The sequence below is a fragment of the Erpetoichthys calabaricus genome, chromosome 2 (genome assembly GCF_900747795.2).
Source record: "Erpetoichthys calabaricus chromosome 2, fErpCal1.3, whole genome shotgun sequence".
Taxonomy (NCBI): domain Eukaryota; kingdom Metazoa; phylum Chordata; class Cladistia; order Polypteriformes; family Polypteridae; genus Erpetoichthys; species Erpetoichthys calabaricus.
In genome coordinates this window covers 208922086-208941431 of record NC_041395.2, presented here as the reverse complement: position 1 = coordinate 208941431, position 19346 = coordinate 208922086, and the positions used below count along the sequence as shown (strand labels likewise).

Genomic DNA, 19346 nt, shown 5'->3' with positions numbered 1-19346 from the left:
AACAATCGGTGGCCCCTTCGCACGCCAATGTCAATATGGTATCTTATGCACGGTGGATGGCCACGTCCGTTGCGGACACTGCATAGCCACTTCGTGCTCATGACACAAGCGTTTAACTTTTGCCGAAATTTGCCGCTGCATTTTTAGCTGTGTCGTTATTTTCTGTTTCTGTTTTATATTCAATATATATTGGCGTGGCGGCCACTGGGATTTGGCGGCCCTGTGCAGGTGCACAGTTTGCACATGCCTAAGGCCGCCCCTGCAGTACTGCCTCTTTCAAACGTACTAACTTCCAATTTCTGTCCTTCCTTTTCTTTCTCCAAGTAACCGATCGCCACACAATCAGCTCTGTAATAGACGTTAAGCCATCTGTAAGCTTATAATGCCGATTCTTCAAAACTTTTAAGGAACACTGAAATATCTTCGTAGTGCATGTTTAATCATTCTATTGTTCATGCCTGTCCCAGTGAAGCATACAGTGCTTTTATCTGTATAATATAATAAACATATTTTGCTGCATTTCATCTTAAAAATGATATCGTCATCATATGTAAATACTTGCTTTATAATGTGGCTCAGGTTGTGCAATATTATAACTGTAGTGCAAGTTTACAGTTAGGTGATTGTACTTATAAGTACAGACAGTTCTACAAGAAGCAGTTGATGGACTGATTGAGTGCGTTTAGAGCTCTTGGGATGAAACTCTTTCTGAACTGCGAGGTCCGTACAGGAAAGGTTCGAAGTGTTTGCCATGTGAGAAGCAGTTGAAATAGGCAGCATGGTTGAGGCAGCATGTGCTTGATGCTGTATACCGATAATTCTCTTTCGGATCAGCTGCTCCGAGTGGTGCAGTGAGAGTAATATGGAAAAAGATGATCTGCTGTGGCAACCCCTAACGGGAGCAGCTGAATGAAGAATAAGAAGGTGCAGTGAGAGTAACAACGTTAAAGCAGTTAAGGTATCTGGAATAGTTTGACCATTCCGTGGACCATTATATTGTTACTGGTTAATTACAGTCAGATGCATTAAACTAATAAACAATTTGTGGTTAATTTCAGTGTATTTATAAAGCCGCGTCAAGGATGTGGATCTGAAAAAGAATGATAAACCACACAGGAACAGTAGCACTGCTTTAACGTTGGGTGCCACCAGTCTGCAAAACTGAGCGGAGAACTTGCGTACAACAGGGTATGAGGTACCGTGGAAATGTGCGTGGCCTTACGCCAAGTTTAAATTTTATACATCGCAATTTGAACGTGGAGACGTTCTTACGCAACATTTCTGTGCGTATGCACCGTTTATACATGAGGCCCCTAGTGAATTAATTTCCTTTTTGTGTAGCATACTAAGCTGTTATTTGGCAGTACACTTAATATGAATTGAATTCAATAACAAATTAATATTTATTATTTTATGTTGCTATTACATAAAATTTACATTAATGTCTAAATTTTACAGGTTGGAAAATTGATGATCGAATGATCAGAGTTTTTAACAAGTGTCTTCCTAGTCTGTCCAGTTTGCAGGGAATTAAGTGAGTACTAGCCTTTCTTATTTTTAAAATCCATATATACCAAATCTTATCTTCTTAATTTAAAATCCATATACTGTATATCATTTTTTTTTTTGCAATGATATTTGCTGAACCCTTCTTAGAATAGTTGATTAAAATGATTGTTAATTTTATAATTACAGCAAAGCAGTTTATCATTTATATTAATTTAACTGTTAAAAAAAAAGAAAAACGATTGAAAAACTATAGTTCTTAGCCCTTTTCTTCCTGGCAAATGCTTATTGCAACTTTATGTTTGTTATGGAAAACAGAATAAAGTTTACAAGGTTAATTTTATTTATCAGGGAGAAACTTCCAAAAGTGTTAAATTTCTTTATCATTTTGTGTTTCATTTAAAACATTATATCAAATACATTTCTTTCAATACTCTGTGTTCCTTACATTCTGCAGTATTTTACACCATTGAATAAAATCAACTGAATTCGTAATTCCACTCCTTAAATTTAGTTTGTGTTTTTTTTTTTTTTTATTCCAAGTTTTTGGAATGTGGGACTGACAGATGAGACTTTATCTTCCCTTAGTGCCACATTGTCTTTATGTGTGGGCCTCAGGTGAGTTTTTAACTAGAACTATATCCATGTCAATGAAAACATTTTTGCAGACAAGTGGACACTTATATAAAAATCAGTTATTGAAGTAAATTAAACATATGTAAATCTAGGGTCTAGAATGTGTCAGTTGTACATCTATTAATTTACAGCACATGCTTAATCCAGTTTCCAGATCGTATGGTGCTGCAGCCAATCTCAAAAATATCTGGTCCAAAACAAAACCTAGTCTAGATTGTACACCCATCCATATCACACACACTGAAATATTCACCCTTAGTCACTCATGTGCAACCAATTTAAAATTGTCAGTTAACATGAAAAAATTAGTATTTTGAATACAGTGAGAATGTGCAGGCAGTGACAGAGCCTGGATTCATACTCCATCTACTGAATATGTGAGGTACCAGCACAGACTACTGTATTCCCCTATGACACACTACTTTCACATAAATTAATATATTTATAACTTTGTACTTGGTTAATATATTTTTTCATATTCTTTGACATATTCCAGCTGTTTCCACAAAAAAATGTTTTCTAGGATATTGATAAGCTCTGAATTACTATTTTTGCAACCAGCAACATAACAGCTTTAAAACAATTAACTAGTTTTTATTTTATACATAGCTAGAGCCATCAAGAGCTTTTATGAGATTCTATTTAAATGTCATGTTACACAAAGCAAGAGTATACATAGATGTATTTTTGTTTATACAGCCATCAGCTGAACCAATAGACACTATGTTTCTGACATTGAATCTTGGTTGGTGATACACTGATTAGGTATTTCCTGGCTCACACCTATCCAGTCAGGTTTAAAGAAACTAATATAAACCAGAATTAAGATAGATAGATAGATAGATAGATAGATAGATAGATAGATAGATAGATAGATAGATAGATAGATAGATAGATAGATAGATAGATAGATAGATAGATAGATAGATAGATAGATAGATAGATAGATAGATAGATAGATAGAGACTTTATTAATCCCAATGGGAAATTCACATTCTTCAGCAGCAGCATACTGATACAATAAATAATATTAAATTAAAGAATGATAATAATACAGGTGAAAAAAAAAAAAAAACCGGCCAATAACTATGTATAATGTTAAATATTAACGTTTACCCCCCCTGGTGGAATTAAAGAGTCGCATAGTTTGGGGGAGGAACGATCTCCTCAATCTGTCTGTGGAGCAGGACAGTGACAGCAGTCTGTCGCTGAAGCTGCTCTTCTGTCTGGAGATGACATTATTTAGTGGATGCAGTGGATTCTCCATAATTGATAGGAGCCTGCTGAGCGCCCTTCGCTCTGCCACAGATGTTAAACTGTCCAGCTCCATGCCAACAATAGAGCCTGCCTTCCTCACCAGTTTGTCCAGGCGTGAGGTGTCTTTCCTCTTAATGCTGCCTCCCCAGCACACCACTGCGTAGAAGAGGGCGCTCGCCACAACTGTTTCATAGAACATCTGCAGCATCTTATTGCAGATGTTGAAGGAAGCCAGCCTTCTAAGGAAGTATAACCGGCTTTGTCCTTTCTTGCACAGTGCATCAGTATTGGCAGTCCAGTCTAATTTATCATCCAGCTGCACTCCCAGATATTTATAGGTCTGCACCATCTGCACACAGTCACCTTTGATGATCACTGGGTCTATGAGGGGTCTGGGCCTCCTAAAATCCACCACCAGCTCCTTGGTTTTGCTGGTGTTCAGGTGTAGGTGGTTTGAGTCGGACCATTTAACAAAGTCATTGATTAGGTCCCTATACTCCTCCTCCAGCCCATTCCTGATACAGCCCACGATAGCAGTGTCATCAGCGAACTTTTGCACATGGCAGGACTCCGAGTTGTATTGGAAGTCCGATGTATATAGGCTGAACAGGACCGGAGAAAGTACAGTCCCTTGTGGCGCTCCTGTGTTGCTGACCACAATGTCAGACGTGCAGTTCCCAAGACGCACATACTGAGGTCTGTCTTTAAGATAGTCCACGATCCATGCCACTAGGTATGAATCTAATCCCATCTCTGTCAGCTTGTCCCTAAGGAGCAGAGGTTGGATTGTGTTGAAGGCGCTAGAGAAGTCTAGAAACATAATTCTTACAGCACCACTGCCTCTGTCCAAGTGAGAGAGGGATCGGTGTAGCATATAGATGATGGCATCCTCCGCTCCCACCTTCTCCTGATATGCAAACTGCAGAGGGTCAAGGGCGTGTTGAACCTGTGGCCTAAGGTGGTGAAGCAGCAGCCTCTCCATGGTCTTCATCACATGTGATGTCAGAGCAACAGGCCGAAAGTCATTCAGCTCACTAGGACGTGATACCTTTGGGACTGGGGTGATACAAGATGTTTTCCAAAGCCTCGGGACTCTCCCCTGTTCCAGGCTCAGGTTGAAGATGCGCTGTAGAGGACCCCCCCAGCTCCGATGCACAGACCTTCAGCAGTCGTGGCGATACTCCATCTGGACCCGCTGCTTTGCTGGCACGAAGTCTTCTCAGCTCTCTGCTCACTTGCGCTGTTGTTATTATGGGTGGGGATGTTTTTCCTATGCTGGTATCAGCAGAAGGATGTGTGGAGGGTGCAGTACTCCGAGGTGAGAGTGAGAGTGGGTTAGGGTGGTCAAACCTGTTAAAAAAGTTGTTCATTTGGTTTGCTCTCTTCACGTCTCTCTCAATGGTGGTACCCCGCTTCGAGCTGCAGCCAGTGATGATCTTCATCCCATCCCACACTTCCTTCATGCTGTTATTCTGCAACTTCTGCTCCAGCTTTCTCCTGTACTGCTCCTTCGCCGCCCTGAGTTGGACTCGGAGTTCCTTCTGCACGCGCTTGAGCTCATGCTGATCACCGCCTTTAAAAGCCCTTTTCTTCTGATTCAAAAGGCCCTTGATGTCACTTGTAATCCATGGCTTGTTGTTAGCATAGCAGCGTACTGTTCTTACTGGAACTACAATGTCCATACAGAAGTTGATGTAATCAGTAGTGCAGTCAACAACTTCCTCAATGTTCTCATTATGAGATCCCTGCAGGATATCCCAGTCTGTAGTTCCAAAAAGTTCTCTCAGAGTATTCTCAGCCTCCGGGGTCCACTTCCTGAATGATCGTGTGGTTACAGGTAGGACTCTAACTTTTGATTTATAGTGAGGCTGAAGCTGAACCAGGTTATGATCTCCTTTCCCAAGCGCAGGCAGCGGGGTGGCGCTGTATGCGTCTTTAACGTTTGCATACAGTAAATCAATAGTCTTATTTCCCCGGGTGTTACAGTCCACATACTGGGAGAATGCAGGCAATGTTTTGTCCAGCGTCACATGGTTAAAGTCTCCAGCGATTAGCACAAGCGCCTCAGGGTGCTGCGTTTGTAACTTAGCAACAGCGGAATGGATGATGTCACTCGCTGACTCCACGTCTGCCCAAGGAGGAATGTATACAATAACAACAATGACATGTCCAAACTCTCTGGGCAAATAGTAGGGACGTAAACTTACGGCCAACAGTTCGATATCCCTGCAGCAACTGGAGATTTTGACGTTAACATGTCCAGAGTGACACCACCGTGTATTAACATAGAGAGCGAGTCCTCCTCCTTTGTGCTTACCACAGGTACTTGCATCTCTGTCCGCTCTAACTGTGCTAAACCCGGGTAGCTCCACGTTGGCATCTGGGATGGTGTTATTTAGCCACGTTTTGCAGAAACACAACAAACTGCATTCTCTGTAGGTCCTTACATTTTTCACCAGCGCAGCCAGTTCGTCGATCTTATTTGAGATTGAGTTTACATTCCCCAGAATCACAGAAGGCACCGAAGGCTTGAAACGCCACTTTCTCGCAAGCCGCTTCTTTTTTAGCTTAGATGAAGATGAAGAGGTGCAGACATTTTAAATAATATTTGCAATAATCAAGTTATTATCTCTGTTATAAAAAGATTACATTCGTTAAATATTTTAAGAGAAATTAAACTAAACTTATGTACTACCACCAATACTTCTTGATTTAAACATTGCTGGAGTTAGCATTTAGTACTCATTCACTTAAAACTGGCATACAAATAGACATATTAATGGTCATATTAATATGTGGAATTTCAGAAATTCTGGCACTACCATGGAATTAAGGGTATGCTCAATATTGCTATTAAATTAGTATATACTGTAAATTTGTTTTAGAAGCGATAGTTATATATAGATGTTTTTCCACCTGTTGTTCTATTTTATATGTGAAATTGTCGGCTAATATTTACTCGTGAAAAAGTATCCCCTCTCAGTTTAGAAAAGCATGATTTTTGGATATAAATAATTACAATGAAAATTGATGCATACAAATATTAAAATCACAACAATGTCTTGGATGATTCTAGATTTGAACACCCCTTTACTGTCCCTGTTTAACCCTTTATTGCAGTCACATTTTGTGTGGATGCCAACTGTGCTGTCTTTTCAGCAGTAGGAGTAACTGCATAAGCGTTGCTGTTTCCCAAACCATAATGTGTTCTAGCTGGAAAGAAAATGTTATTTTCTGCTCTAAAATGCTTGTGGGAATCTAGCATTACATTTTCATAATTTTTGCAAATATAGATTGTTTATGCTAGTACATGCTAAGATGGAACATTTTGCTAACATAAAAATGAAAAATCAGATTATATTTTAAGATATTTCTAAATTTATAAAAAGATGTACTATTAATCTTTTTGATCTTTTTTATAAAGAAAAGTGGTACTAGAAGGAACTCCTATTCCATCCCAGGCGTATGCCCTTCTAATCTCTGAAGAAAGTGTGTAAGTGCCATAAGTTAATATAGTATAACAGCCTTTAGAAAACACATTAAATTTGAATAATTATGTTCTTTTTTCAAATATTCAGCCATCCATATACTGTATCCATTTTATAATTCACTTTTCTAGTTCAGGATTACATGGAGCCAGTCCTATTTCATTAATACTGTATTGAATGCACAGATGTTACTGGATTTAAAACCAAATTGATGCATTTTCTATAGTTGCCTGAAATTCTCATTTTGATAGTGACTAAGTTCCTTATTCTACTTGTGCTCCAACTGTAAATAAATACATGTATATATATATATATATATATTTTAGAGGTCTTGGAGTATTTACTGTATATAGCTATTTTATAAAACAAGACTTGCTTATTTTCTTTCATAAATTTTATATGTGTGAAATGTAAGAATTATTATTTTTATGTAAATTAGTTTTGCAGTGTTTACATTTGCTTATTTAATATTGCTTTGCGAATCAACTAACAATTCATAATGTTATATTTGTTTACTCAACTGAAGTAATGTGACTAGTTTAAGGTGACAAGGTGAGCCTATTGTGGTGGCTGAACTAGTTTTCTCCTGTTTCAAGATCTAATATGTCAGCCAGGACACCATTCTGCCTGCATCCTAACAGCCTGTTGTGAAGAACTGAATTTGAATGCCTTTCAACATGCATTCTAAACTTACAACTTTCTTAAGGACTCATTCTTACACCTTATGCATAGACAAATGAAGTGATTTTAAATTTACATCCTTTTTCTTATGCTTGATTATAGCCACTGACTGATCTTGGGTTTTTCTGCCTATATTTCAATTTTCTGCATAACATAACACTATGATTTTTCTTTAGTACTAAAATACTATGTTTGTTTATTCATTTTTGTACAGTTCAATCTTTCCTAATTGAGATCAGGCAATCTCTTTTACTTCAGCATTATAGTAGGAGAGTATAACATTCTAAGGACAATCATAATTTTTAATTTAGAGTAAATCAATGCAGTATTATGCTGTTAATTATCCAGAGTCAGCAGAACAACACTCACTTGTACCGTTAAAGGATAACTTTTCACTTTGTATCAATAAAATATTTATCAATCAATTTCTATTTCACACTAACTAAAGAAAAGACATGTTCTTCTATAGCAAAACAAAAACACACATATCTGTTTATTTCATGTCTGCTTTACACTAAAATATACAGTATTAAAGATATCTCTTGCATCCCTCACAGGCTCACTCATCTGTCTTTGAGAAATAATAAGATTGATGAGGTTGGGGCTAAACTGATTGGTCAAGCACTGTCCACACCAAAATTAGCAAATAAGAACCTGACATTCCTGAACCTAGCATATAACCACATTGAAGATGCTGGGGCTCTGTATATTGCAAAGGTGAGTGTTCTCAAGCCAGTAGCGTTTGAAAAGAATGGCAAAGATAGTGACACATGAAAGTGCAATTTCTTAATATATAATTGTTACTATATGACTTGAAAATAATGGATCTTTTAATTAAACATTGAGTTTAACAGTATACTGAATAACTAATACAGTATTTTTAATTGGCCTATTTTATAGAATGTGTGGATCTTAATTATAGTTGATGTAAAAAAGAAAGAATATACCTTAACAAGCTTGTTCATCATTTATCAGATATTTTGATTTTTGTAGCTATATTTCATTGTGAGTTGGTATTTACAACATGAGTCTTTGCTAGTGGGTTATTCACATGTGCAATATTTTATGTATGCATGATTCTTATATATGTTAGTTTTTGTGATGGCATAGTGGTGCAGTAAGTGGCACTGTTACCTCACAAATCCAGCATTCTGGGTTTGAATTTCACATCTGGTTGTTGTCCATATGGTACTTACACATTGTGTTAATGCAGGAATGGATTCTTCTTTAGGTACTTGCTTTTTTCCACATCCCTGGAGATAGGCTGGTTAGGTTAATCAGCAGTTCCAAATTGGCCCTATATAAATGTGTATGTGTGTGTCTAAGTGAGTGTACCTGTGATGGACTGGCACTCTCTCCAGGGCTATTTCCATGAACTAACCTGATTTATTATATATAATAAGTTCATTTTGATTTTTAATATCAATTAATTAATTAATTAATTGTTTCTATAGTATTTTATATCAGTGATCATTCTTATATTTGTTTTATAACATAGTTTTTTTCTTTTTAATTCCGTATCCTGTTCAGTAACAGCATTTTGAACTTTATGACAGTTTAATGTTAAATTACATAATGTGAAATAACATTTTTGTTTTAGGGCTTAAGACTCAATCGTGCACTACTATGTCTCAATCTGTCACACAACCAAATTGGTGATCAGGGTGCAATGAAGCTTGCAGAGGTGAGATCATGAAATGTATTGTAACTTGCCATTGATGTGTAAAATTCATCTTCAAGTTTTATTTGCCATCTTTAAATAGTACATTGATTTTTTTGTCAGTTTTTTCTCAGTTGCAAATTAAAATAATCAGAAGTTAATCAACATTGCAGAAGTATTAAAATGTAATGTGACATGTGATAATCAAAAGTACAAAAGTGCATAATTTACTGTAATTGTGTTTGTTTGTTGTTAAGTGATAGCAGTCATACAGCTGAGGTGAGAAAGGTTTGTGCCTGGGATATTCAAAGTCCTGTAATAAGGCACAAACTTTATTAACAAACTGTTTATTCATTATTCTACCATTATCTACCTGTTTATTTGTTACATAAAGAGGAGTGGGCCTAGAACACTTAGTACACTACAATTGATGTGAGGATTTCAAAAGCAAAGAAGAAACTATGTCTGTACTTAGTTTTTTGGGCAATGGCACTGTGATGGTTTTCCTAAAACATTCACATACAATGCAGAAGAACAGTGAAAAATGTGTATGAATTCCATTGTTAGCTAATCTGGGAAAATATAAATTCTATAAATTGAAATGCCCTCTGTGGCATTTGGTTCATATGATTTTACCTTTGTAAATGTTTTCATCTGCATGCACTTCACACATCATCAGTATATTTCTTCCCTAAATTGTGCCCACTCAAAAACTTTTTCATGAGTTGGTCTGCGACATTATATAGGTTATATGTAGGGGTAAGCAGTATGGCCAAAAATGCATGTCACAATATCATTTAAAATTATCACAGTGTAATTTTTGTCTGCATACTTTTCAGACAGAATTCAGTTTAGGTGCTTCTGTTGGCCCAATTTTATAGGTAAACATTGAGTAGTTATACTGTGATGTTTCTTTTCATAAGGATGGATTTAATCAACTAAAGTAATAATAACAATAATAATAAATGTTATTTTTGTAGCTCTTTTCCTATGCTCAAAGCACTTCACAGAAGTTCAGAATGAAAAACAGGGAGACAAAAAAGATTAGATACACAATTCTTCTTCTTCTTCGCCATATCTCAGTGTTGTAATTGCACGTCGACGTGGGCTCTAGCATGAGGAGACATCAAACGCCAGAGATCTCTGTCTTGGGCCGTCCGCGTTACATCTTGCAGTCCCATGTCATATCTTGAGAGTGCTGCCGACACCCATGTCGTTCTTGGGCGCCCTCTCTTGTTGGTTCCATCCACTCTTCCATGTAGTGTGATGTTAGCAATCCTGTTCTTGTCCATCCGGAGTACATGACCTAGCCACTTATGTTGTCGTTCATGCACTCGTTGCACTATCGTTTCTGTCTGGTTGAGGGCCTTCCTGATGTCTTCGTTTCTCATCTTGTCTATGATGCGTACTCCAAGTATCTTTCTGAGCGGTGCCATCTCGAACACGAGCAGTTGTCTTTCTTCAGCACTTCTAAGAGTCCACGTTTCGCATCCGTACAAGGCAATCGGTACTATAAGCGAGTTGTATAGTCTCATCTTGGTTATCTTGTTGATGTTCTTGTTCTTCCAGATGCTGTCCAGGTCGCTCATTGAACTTAAGGCTATGGCTGTTCTCGTTCTGATGTCTTTCGAGCTGTCACACGTTATGGTTAAGGTCGATCCTAAATACTTAAAACTGTCTTCATGCTGCAGTTTCTTTCCTCTGAGCAACATGCCCTCTTCAACTCTATTCTTCGTTTCTTGCTCAGGCTTCGAGCTCAGCAGCATCCATACTGTCTTGGTGTCGCTTATCTCTTGTCCGTATCTTGAACTGACGCTTTCCACCTTATTTAGTAGGAGTTGTGCGTGACTGCGGAGTTCAGTTATAAGACCGATGTCGTCAGCAAAACGAAGGTTGTTAATCGTTCTGCCATTCACGCATGCTCCTTTGCTTTCTAGTCCGTCGAGTGCCTCCCGCATAATGTGCTCTAGATAGATGTTGAAGAGATCCGGCGACAATATGCAGCCTTGGCGTACTCCGATTGCTAGTTGGAACCAATCTGTCACATCTCTTCCGACTCTTATGGCGCTCTGCGTTCACTTGTACAGGTTCTCCATCAGACTGATCAGCTTTGGGTGTATGCCGTAGTGATGTAGTACTTTCCAGAGGCCTTGGTGCCACACTTGGTCGAATGCTTTCTTGAAGTCGATGAAAATCAAGTAAAGCTCTTTATCCTGTAGTGAGAGATACTTTTCGCATAACAGTCTGAGTGAGAAGATCTGCTCAATTGTACCGCGTCCTGACCTGAATCCGGCTTGCTCCTCCGCCATTTGCACTTCTATCGCGTTCTTAATCCGGCTTCTGATAATCTCCAAGATGATGTTACTTGCGTGACAGATAAGGCTTATCGTGCGGTAGTTCTCGCATTTGGTGGAGTCCTCTATCTATCTATCTATCTATCTATCTATCTATCTATCTATCTATCTATCTATCTATCTATCTATCTATCTATCTATCTATCTATCTATCTATCTATCTATCTATCTATCTATCTATCTATCTATCTATCTATCTATCTATCTATCTATCTACAAGAGACTTAGTCCAGAGCGTCGGAAATTTTTCTGTGGCCCATATCTTGTTGCAGATCTTGTGCATGATTTGAACCATTGCTCTTCCGCCGCTTTTGATTAGCGCTCCTTCAATGTTGTCGATACCAGGAGCTTTCCGTGTCTTGATCTTCGTAATGGCTGCTCGTACTTCGCTTTCAAGAAGGTCCTTCTTGAAAGATACACAATATTGGATACAAAATACAAACATAAAACACTAAATAAAGATAAACAACAAAAGGCTGATGTAACAAAAAATAAATCAAAATAAAATACAAAACTACAAATACTACAAGAAAACCCATAACATAATTTGTGATACAAATAAAAATTATTCAGAGCAACAGGACAGAGAGGTAAACTGAAAGAAGGGTCAAAGTTTTAGGGTAAATTAAATGCTTTCCTGAACAAATGAGTTTTAAGTTATTTATTTATTTATTTTTAATGATATGAGTCAGATTATTATTTTATATTCAAAATAATTTTTTTGAGGCAAAATTAAAAAGAAGAAGAACTGAACATATTGCACATGCAGAGGTAAACTGAAAGAAGGGTCACAGTGTTAGGGTAAATTAAATGCATTCCTGAACAAATTAGTTTTAAGTTGGCTTTTTTTTTGGTTTTTTTTAATGATTTCGAATCAGATGATCTAATTAATTTATATTCAAAATTAATTTTATTGACCAAAATAAAAAACAAGAAGAACTAGACATATTGTACATGCCAGTAAAAGGCACAGCATATTTGAAAAGGTGTACTGTATAGCCTATACAGTAAAATAATTGAAACAAGATTCAGTAAAAAATTCCCAATTCCTTTGGTTTCCAGTTGAACAAAATCAAGAATGCCTAACTAGACTTAATATTGCCTTTCAAAATATCTTTATGAACATGAAGAAAAATTCTATAAAGACAAACCAAAGAAACTTTAGATCTATACTGACTGAATACTGCTTCAGCAGAGGCTATTAAACTGAGCTCTGCAATACAGCCTACTAAAGAAAGCTTTCACACTTGTCACATTAGTGATTTTTAAAAAACTTCTTCCTGCAGAAATCAGTGTTGGTGGCCATTTTTAGAAAGATACAGTCATATGAAAAAGTTTGGGAATCCCTCTCAGCCTGCATAATAATTTACTCTCAACAAAAAAGATAACAGTGGTATGTCTTTCATTTCCTAGGAACATCTGAGTACTGGGGTGTTTTCCAAACAAAGATTTTTAGTGAAGCAGTATTTAGTTGTATGAAATTAAATCAAATGTGAAAAACTGGCTGTGTAAAAATTTGGGTACCCTTGTAATTTTGCTGATTTGAATGCATGTAACTTCTCAATACTGATTACTTGCAACACCAAATTGGTTGGATTAGCTCGTTAAGCCTTGAACGTCATAGACAAGTGTGTCCAATCATGAGAAAAGGTATTTAAGGTGGTCAATTGCAAGTTGTGCTTCCCTTTGACTCTCCTATGAAGAGTGACAGCATGGGATCCTCAAAGCAACTCTCAAAAGATCTGAAAACAAAGATTGTTCAGTACCATGGTTTAGGGGAAGGCTACAAAAGCTATCTCAAAGGTTTAAATTGTCAGTTTCAACTGTAAGGAATGTAATCAGGAAATGGAAGGCCATAGGCACAGTTGCTGTTAAACCCAGGTTTGGCAGGCCAAGAAAAATACAGGAGCAGCATATGTGATGGATTGCGAGAATCGTTACAGACAACCCACAGATCACCTCCAAAGACCTGCAAGAACATCTTGCTGCAGATGGTGTATCTGTACATCGTTCTACAATTCTGCGCAATTTGCACAAAGAACATCTGTATGGCAGCGTGATGAGAAAGAAGCCCTTTCTGCACTCACGCCACAAACAGTCGCTTGTTGTATGCAAATGCTCATTTAGACAAGCCAGATTCATTTTGGAACAAAGTGCTTTGGACTGATGAGACAAAAATCGAGTTATTTGGTCATAACAAAAAGCGCTTTGCATGACGGAAGAAGAACACCGCATTCCAAGAAAAACACCTGCTATCTACTGTCAAATCTGGTGGAGATTCCATCATGCTGTGGGGCTACTGTATGTGGCTAGTTCAGGGACTGGGGCCCTTGTTAAAGTCAAGGGTCGGATGAATTAAACCCAATATCAACAAATTCTTCAGGATGATGTTCAAGCATCAGTCACAAAGTTGAATTTATGCAGGGCTTGGATATTCCAACAAGACAATGACCCAAAACACAGTTCAAAATCTACAAAGTCATTCATGCAGAAGTACAATGTTCTAGAATGGCCATCGCAGTCCCCTGACTTGAATATCATCGAAAATCAATGGGATGATTTGAAGCAGGCTGTCCATGCTCTGCAGCCATCAAATTGAACTGAACTGGAGAGATTTTGTATGGAAGAATGCTCAAACATACCTCCAGCCAGAATCCAGACACTCATCAAAGGCTATAGGAGGTGTCTAGAGGCTGTTATATTTGCAAAAGGAGGCTCAACTACGTAAGTACTGATGTAATATCTATGTTGGGATGCCCAAATTTATGCACCTGTCTAATTTTGTTATGATGCATATTGCATATTTTCTGTTAATCTTAATGTCACTGCTGAAATACTACTGTTTCCATAAGGCATGTCATATATTAAAAGGAAGTTGCTACTTTGAAAGCTCAGCCAATGATAAACAAAAATCCAAAGAATTAAGAGGGGTTCCCGAACTTTTTCATATGACTGTATTCTAATGAAGAAACAGCATAAGTTGTATGAAGCAAAATGGCCCCCTTTCCATTGCTTTCTAACTTTTATCATTATATGTAATATTTCAACATCCATCCATCCATTTTCCAACCCGCTGAATCCGAACACAGGGTCACGGGGGTCTGCTGGAGCCAATCCCAGCCAACACAGGGCACAAGGCAGGAACCAATCCCGGGCAGGGTGCCAACCCACCGTAGGACACACACAAACACAACCACACACCAAGCACAATTTAGAATCACCAAACCACCTAACCTGCATGTCTTTGGACTGTGGGAGGAAACCCACGCATACACGGGGAGAACATGCAAACTCCACGCAGGGAGGACCCAGGAAGCGAACCTGGGTCTCCTAACTGCGAGGCAGCAGCGCTACCACTGCGCCACTGTGTCGCCATATTTCAACATACATGGATTAAAAGATATAAAAATAATGCACATTGTAGCCTATTTATAACTTTATTTCTTTATATATCTTCATTCTCCTACGCTTTAAAAAGCTCTGTGGTGTGAAGTGGAACAAATAATCGCACAATTTTAATCAACATCTTGTAGGCCCTCTTCAAAGTCTGAAGACATGATCAAATCAAAAAATAATTTTGGATTGAAGGGGGTATAGGGTGGGGGGATTTCTCTTCAAAGATCGAAGATGAAATCACAAATACTTTCAGAGGCCTTTCTTTACCCTTTACTTTCGAAGGGGATGTTAGGTTGTGTGTTATGAGAAGTTCTGGCAGAAGGTAACAGAACACCTACTACCCATTGTGCACCATCTGTTTTGAAACAAGTAACATTGGTGAATTCTTGATGTCAGAAATGAATGCAAAATTTTCTACTGGTTGAGAAGTTTTTTACCAGTGTGTCATTTCTACCGGTTTACTGCGCACCACTAGTTGAATCCAGTAGTTTATTATTTCTGCATGGTTGGTCACTTGCGTCATTGCTAGAAACTTCTCAGGTGGTGTAATTTTTTGAGACATCTTCTGGAATACCGGGACAGAACTTCTGTGACAAGACATCAGCTTTCCATTCTTATTTACTGAGAGATAAGTTATCACAACATTGATTCAAAGCCCACCATACCTGGCAAGAATTCTGTTTCTGATCTGATTTTAAATAAAGCAGATTCTTATGGTTGGTATAAATTTATAAAACAAAATTGAGCAACTTCTAGCCATTGTCTTCATCCGTTAAGTGCCAATTTTATGGCCAGCAACTCTGTTTCCTATGTCATAATTCTGCACTGCTAATGAATGATTTCTTGTGAAAAATCTACAGGGGTGCAGCTCTTTACTATATTTTGTGATACAATTTGAGTCTAGTCTGATACTAGAGGCATTTACCTTGAGTATGAATTAATTTTGTGTGGCCCAAGTGTCATAAAACTGGAGTAAAAGTGAATGATTGTTTAAGGGCACCAAAAGACTTTTAAATCTCAGGTGTCCAAGAAAACGTCTTTTGAGTCCTTTCTGATAGTGATGTGATTGGGGAAATAATAGAACTGAAATTTGTGATAAGTCACTGGTAGTAATACAAAGCTCACAAAACTCTGTGCCTACTCCTCACTCTCTGGCAGTCCCCAATCGAAAAACAGTGGATAACTTTCTCTTAATTATTCTCTTACCTATTTAGGATATCCCATAATCCAAAAACAGACAAAAAAACTTCTGAAAGTCACACTTTCAGGCTTCATGTAAAGTCAAGTACGAAATATGCTCATGTGTAATATTACTAACCTTTACTGTAATGGCTAATAATTTACAAAAATGTTTTTGTCAAAAGTTTTAGAAAACACTTAGAGTGTTAGCAAGCCCATAGCACATTACTTTTGTATTTATAATGTCATGAAGTTGTGTTAAATCCAGTCTTCCACTGATCTTAAGCAATGGATTTTAACAAGTTGTAAGTGCTACAAAAGTCTAGTTTTATCACCACAATGGAACCTGTGACCTGGTTCAGTAGTTAAGAAAGAGGAGTGAATAGCTGTTCTTTATAGTGATCTCATTCAGCTCTCTATAATTGATACACTTTTTATAATGAAAAAGAATCCTGCTCACAGTAGATTTTGAGATGGCTGAATAAAATGGTTTGCAATGTTTTCTTTAATATATTCTTCCATCATCTAATTCTCTGATCTAAACTATGCATAAACGGTACTAATTCTATGGAATGACCAATGATTGATTTGGGGGGGGGGGGGGGGGGGGGTTTTGGGGAGGTGCTGCGATGACAACTGTTTATTAAAAACATCTAGATAATTTTTATAAAATCTGAACAAAAGGCTGATTGTTCCAACGGGTTAATGGAGGTATTGGAACCTTTTAATATTGTGCTTCTGTATCCAGTCAATAATAGAGTTATGTTTTTCATGTGGGTGAAGATTTGGTATAAGAAAAAACTGATAAATGAAGGATGAAGGGCTCTAACTTGTAAAATTCAAAGAATGTTTTATCTTTACTGTGATTATTTTTCCTAATGTTTTTCCACCAGATGACTACATTTGGTGTGTGTATTAAAACAAAAAAGGAATAATTTCTTAATCAACTCAGCCCTAATAAATCTGAATCTATAAGGATCTGTGTACTTTAAATTATTTGATCGAAAAAAATGAATTCTTTGTTTCTACTTCTGGGTTTAGTTTACCAATCATAATTTATTGTGAAAGCTTTAGTTTTTCCATTTTCTTTTATTAATTTGGGACAATTTGCACTTCCTGTGTTTCCATAATCAAAGCACAAGTGTTTAGAAATGCATCTCTGAAGCTCAGCTCAACTGTTTCCCCTAACTTAATTGGCTCCCACACATTCTTTCTTTCTTTTTGCTGAAACCGTTGAGGTAGTACCTGTTTTCTTCTTTTGTTGTAAATTTCTTTCCTCAATATTGGTATCAATCGTCAAAGCCAAATCTGTTACTTCTTCAAAGAAATCTCCTAATTTCATAGTAAGAAGTCCTTCCTTGTATAACGATACAGGCATGTGTCCTTCCCAACCCACATCACTTGCTATAGTTTAGAAGGTTATCAGATATTGTCTAAATTTCTTTTTTTAAACCCTAACAATCTATTGACTGGTGCTTGAGACCTGACTGATTTAATCAAAGATTTTCTTGAGGTCCTTTATAAACCATCCAGCAAATTGCCTATTGAGTGATTTGCATCATAGCAAGATGATGTCCATTCCAAATGATTAACAGTGAAGTTATCTATGTCACCTTTGCTTTATCTGTGGTATAAATTTATAGTTAAAGGTCAAAAATTAAGCAAAACTCATTTAAAAACTCTCTTCAATATCTTTGGTAATGCGAACAATGAGATGGGTGAGGAATCCATGGTCCAAGGACTCCAAGGTTTAGTTCACTTTGCCCGGTAGATTAATCATTCAATCAATTCATTCTAGGATTGGTTGTTGTAATTAAGTAATTAGGTCTGTTCTGTTTACTGATCTCCCCTAACTGTTGCTTCAGTTCTCAAACATCTTTCTGAGTCTGTGTCGAGTCTCTGAACACATGCTTGATCTCAGGTTGCTTACATTCAGATCCGAGATTCAGTTATGCCCTGGGTAATCTTCTGGTTATGCGTGTTGAAGAGCAACTGATGTGATGTTTAAAGCAGAAAGAAGATACATGTTTCTTTTGCAAATAACATCGAAAGCAAAAATGACTATTTCCTAAAGACTGAAAATAGCATTAGAAAAGGAATTAAGCCATTTGTAAGGGTTGAAAGTTGTTTTTTCAAGCTAGAGGGCTTCAACAGTAATTATAATCAGACAGGAACTGTAAAGAGTCATTCACTGAAATTCTATTATTTTACTAAAAGCCCAAACACTAAGACAAAACTGAATTGAGACAAAAGAGCAAAAAGTCATAACCAGTGTAATGAAACCAAAATTAGTGAACCACGTTTGATCACTGATCAAATCCATATCTTGGACAGACCAACTGGTGTGCTGCATTGTATTTTATTAATGAGTTCTTGTGACATCAGTCATGGTGAAAGTTCCTAGCAACCCATTGTTTGTTCGTAGCGAGTACTACAATAAAAATGTGTCACAAATACAATTTAAACAAATGAAACTAATATTAAAAAAATAATCTCAAATAAATAAAATTCAAACATATATAAAAAGAAAGCTTGAAAATTAAGCTTTCAAAATATAAAAACCTTGTGAAATTCAAAAAATCAACAAAAGCACCAAAAATCTTTTTTCTCTGCCAAAGTGAGTTTCCCAGTTTCTTGCTTTCAACTTAGTACAGTATTTAATGAAAATGTATACACATTAGAATTTTTCAGTGAATCCTTGAGTCTGTATTCACATTAAGTGGATGAGTCCCTGAGCCTACAGTTAGAGGTCTCAATATAGTCAATGTTTTTTTGATTTCATAAGTGCCTTCAATACCATCAAGTCATCCTTGTTAAGGGGTAAGCTCAGAGACATACAGTACAGTTTGAAGAGCCTATGGTGTCTTCAATGATGAACTACTTGTCTGGTAGACCACAGTTTGTGCTGCTCAAGGACTGTATTTCTGATATGGATGTAAGCAACCCTGGAGCAACTCAAAGAACAGTCCTGTCTCTTTTTCTCTTTACTCTATATGTCTTAGACAATAAATGTAATTCCATGTTATGTAGTGTACAGAAATTCACAGATGATTCTGCACTTATTGGGTGTATTGATAAGGAAGATGAGATGTGTATAGGAATCAGATGGAGAACCTTTGTTGCTTGATGCAGAAATAATTGTCTGCAACTTGACATCAGCAAAAACAAAGAACTGGTTATTGACTTTTG

General features: G+C 37.2%; 1 protein-coding gene across 3 annotated transcripts in view; it reads left to right on the top strand.

Moving 5' to 3' along the window:
• The window catches only part of lrrc71 (leucine rich repeat containing 71), a 78625-nt gene that overhangs the window by 27687 nt on the left and 31592 nt on the right, over window positions 1-19346 (top strand). For all 3 annotated transcript variants that reach the window (XM_028795087.2, XM_051923076.1, XM_051923075.1), the window contains 5 exons: window positions 1459-1534; window positions 2050-2124; window positions 6824-6892; window positions 8126-8285; window positions 9169-9252. In XM_028795087.2, coding sequence (XP_028650920.2) covers window positions 1459-1534; window positions 2050-2124; window positions 6824-6892; window positions 8126-8285; window positions 9169-9252 — 464 coding nt within the window. The remainder of the gene's footprint in view (window positions 1-1458; window positions 1535-2049; window positions 2125-6823; window positions 6893-8125; window positions 8286-9168; window positions 9253-19346) is intronic.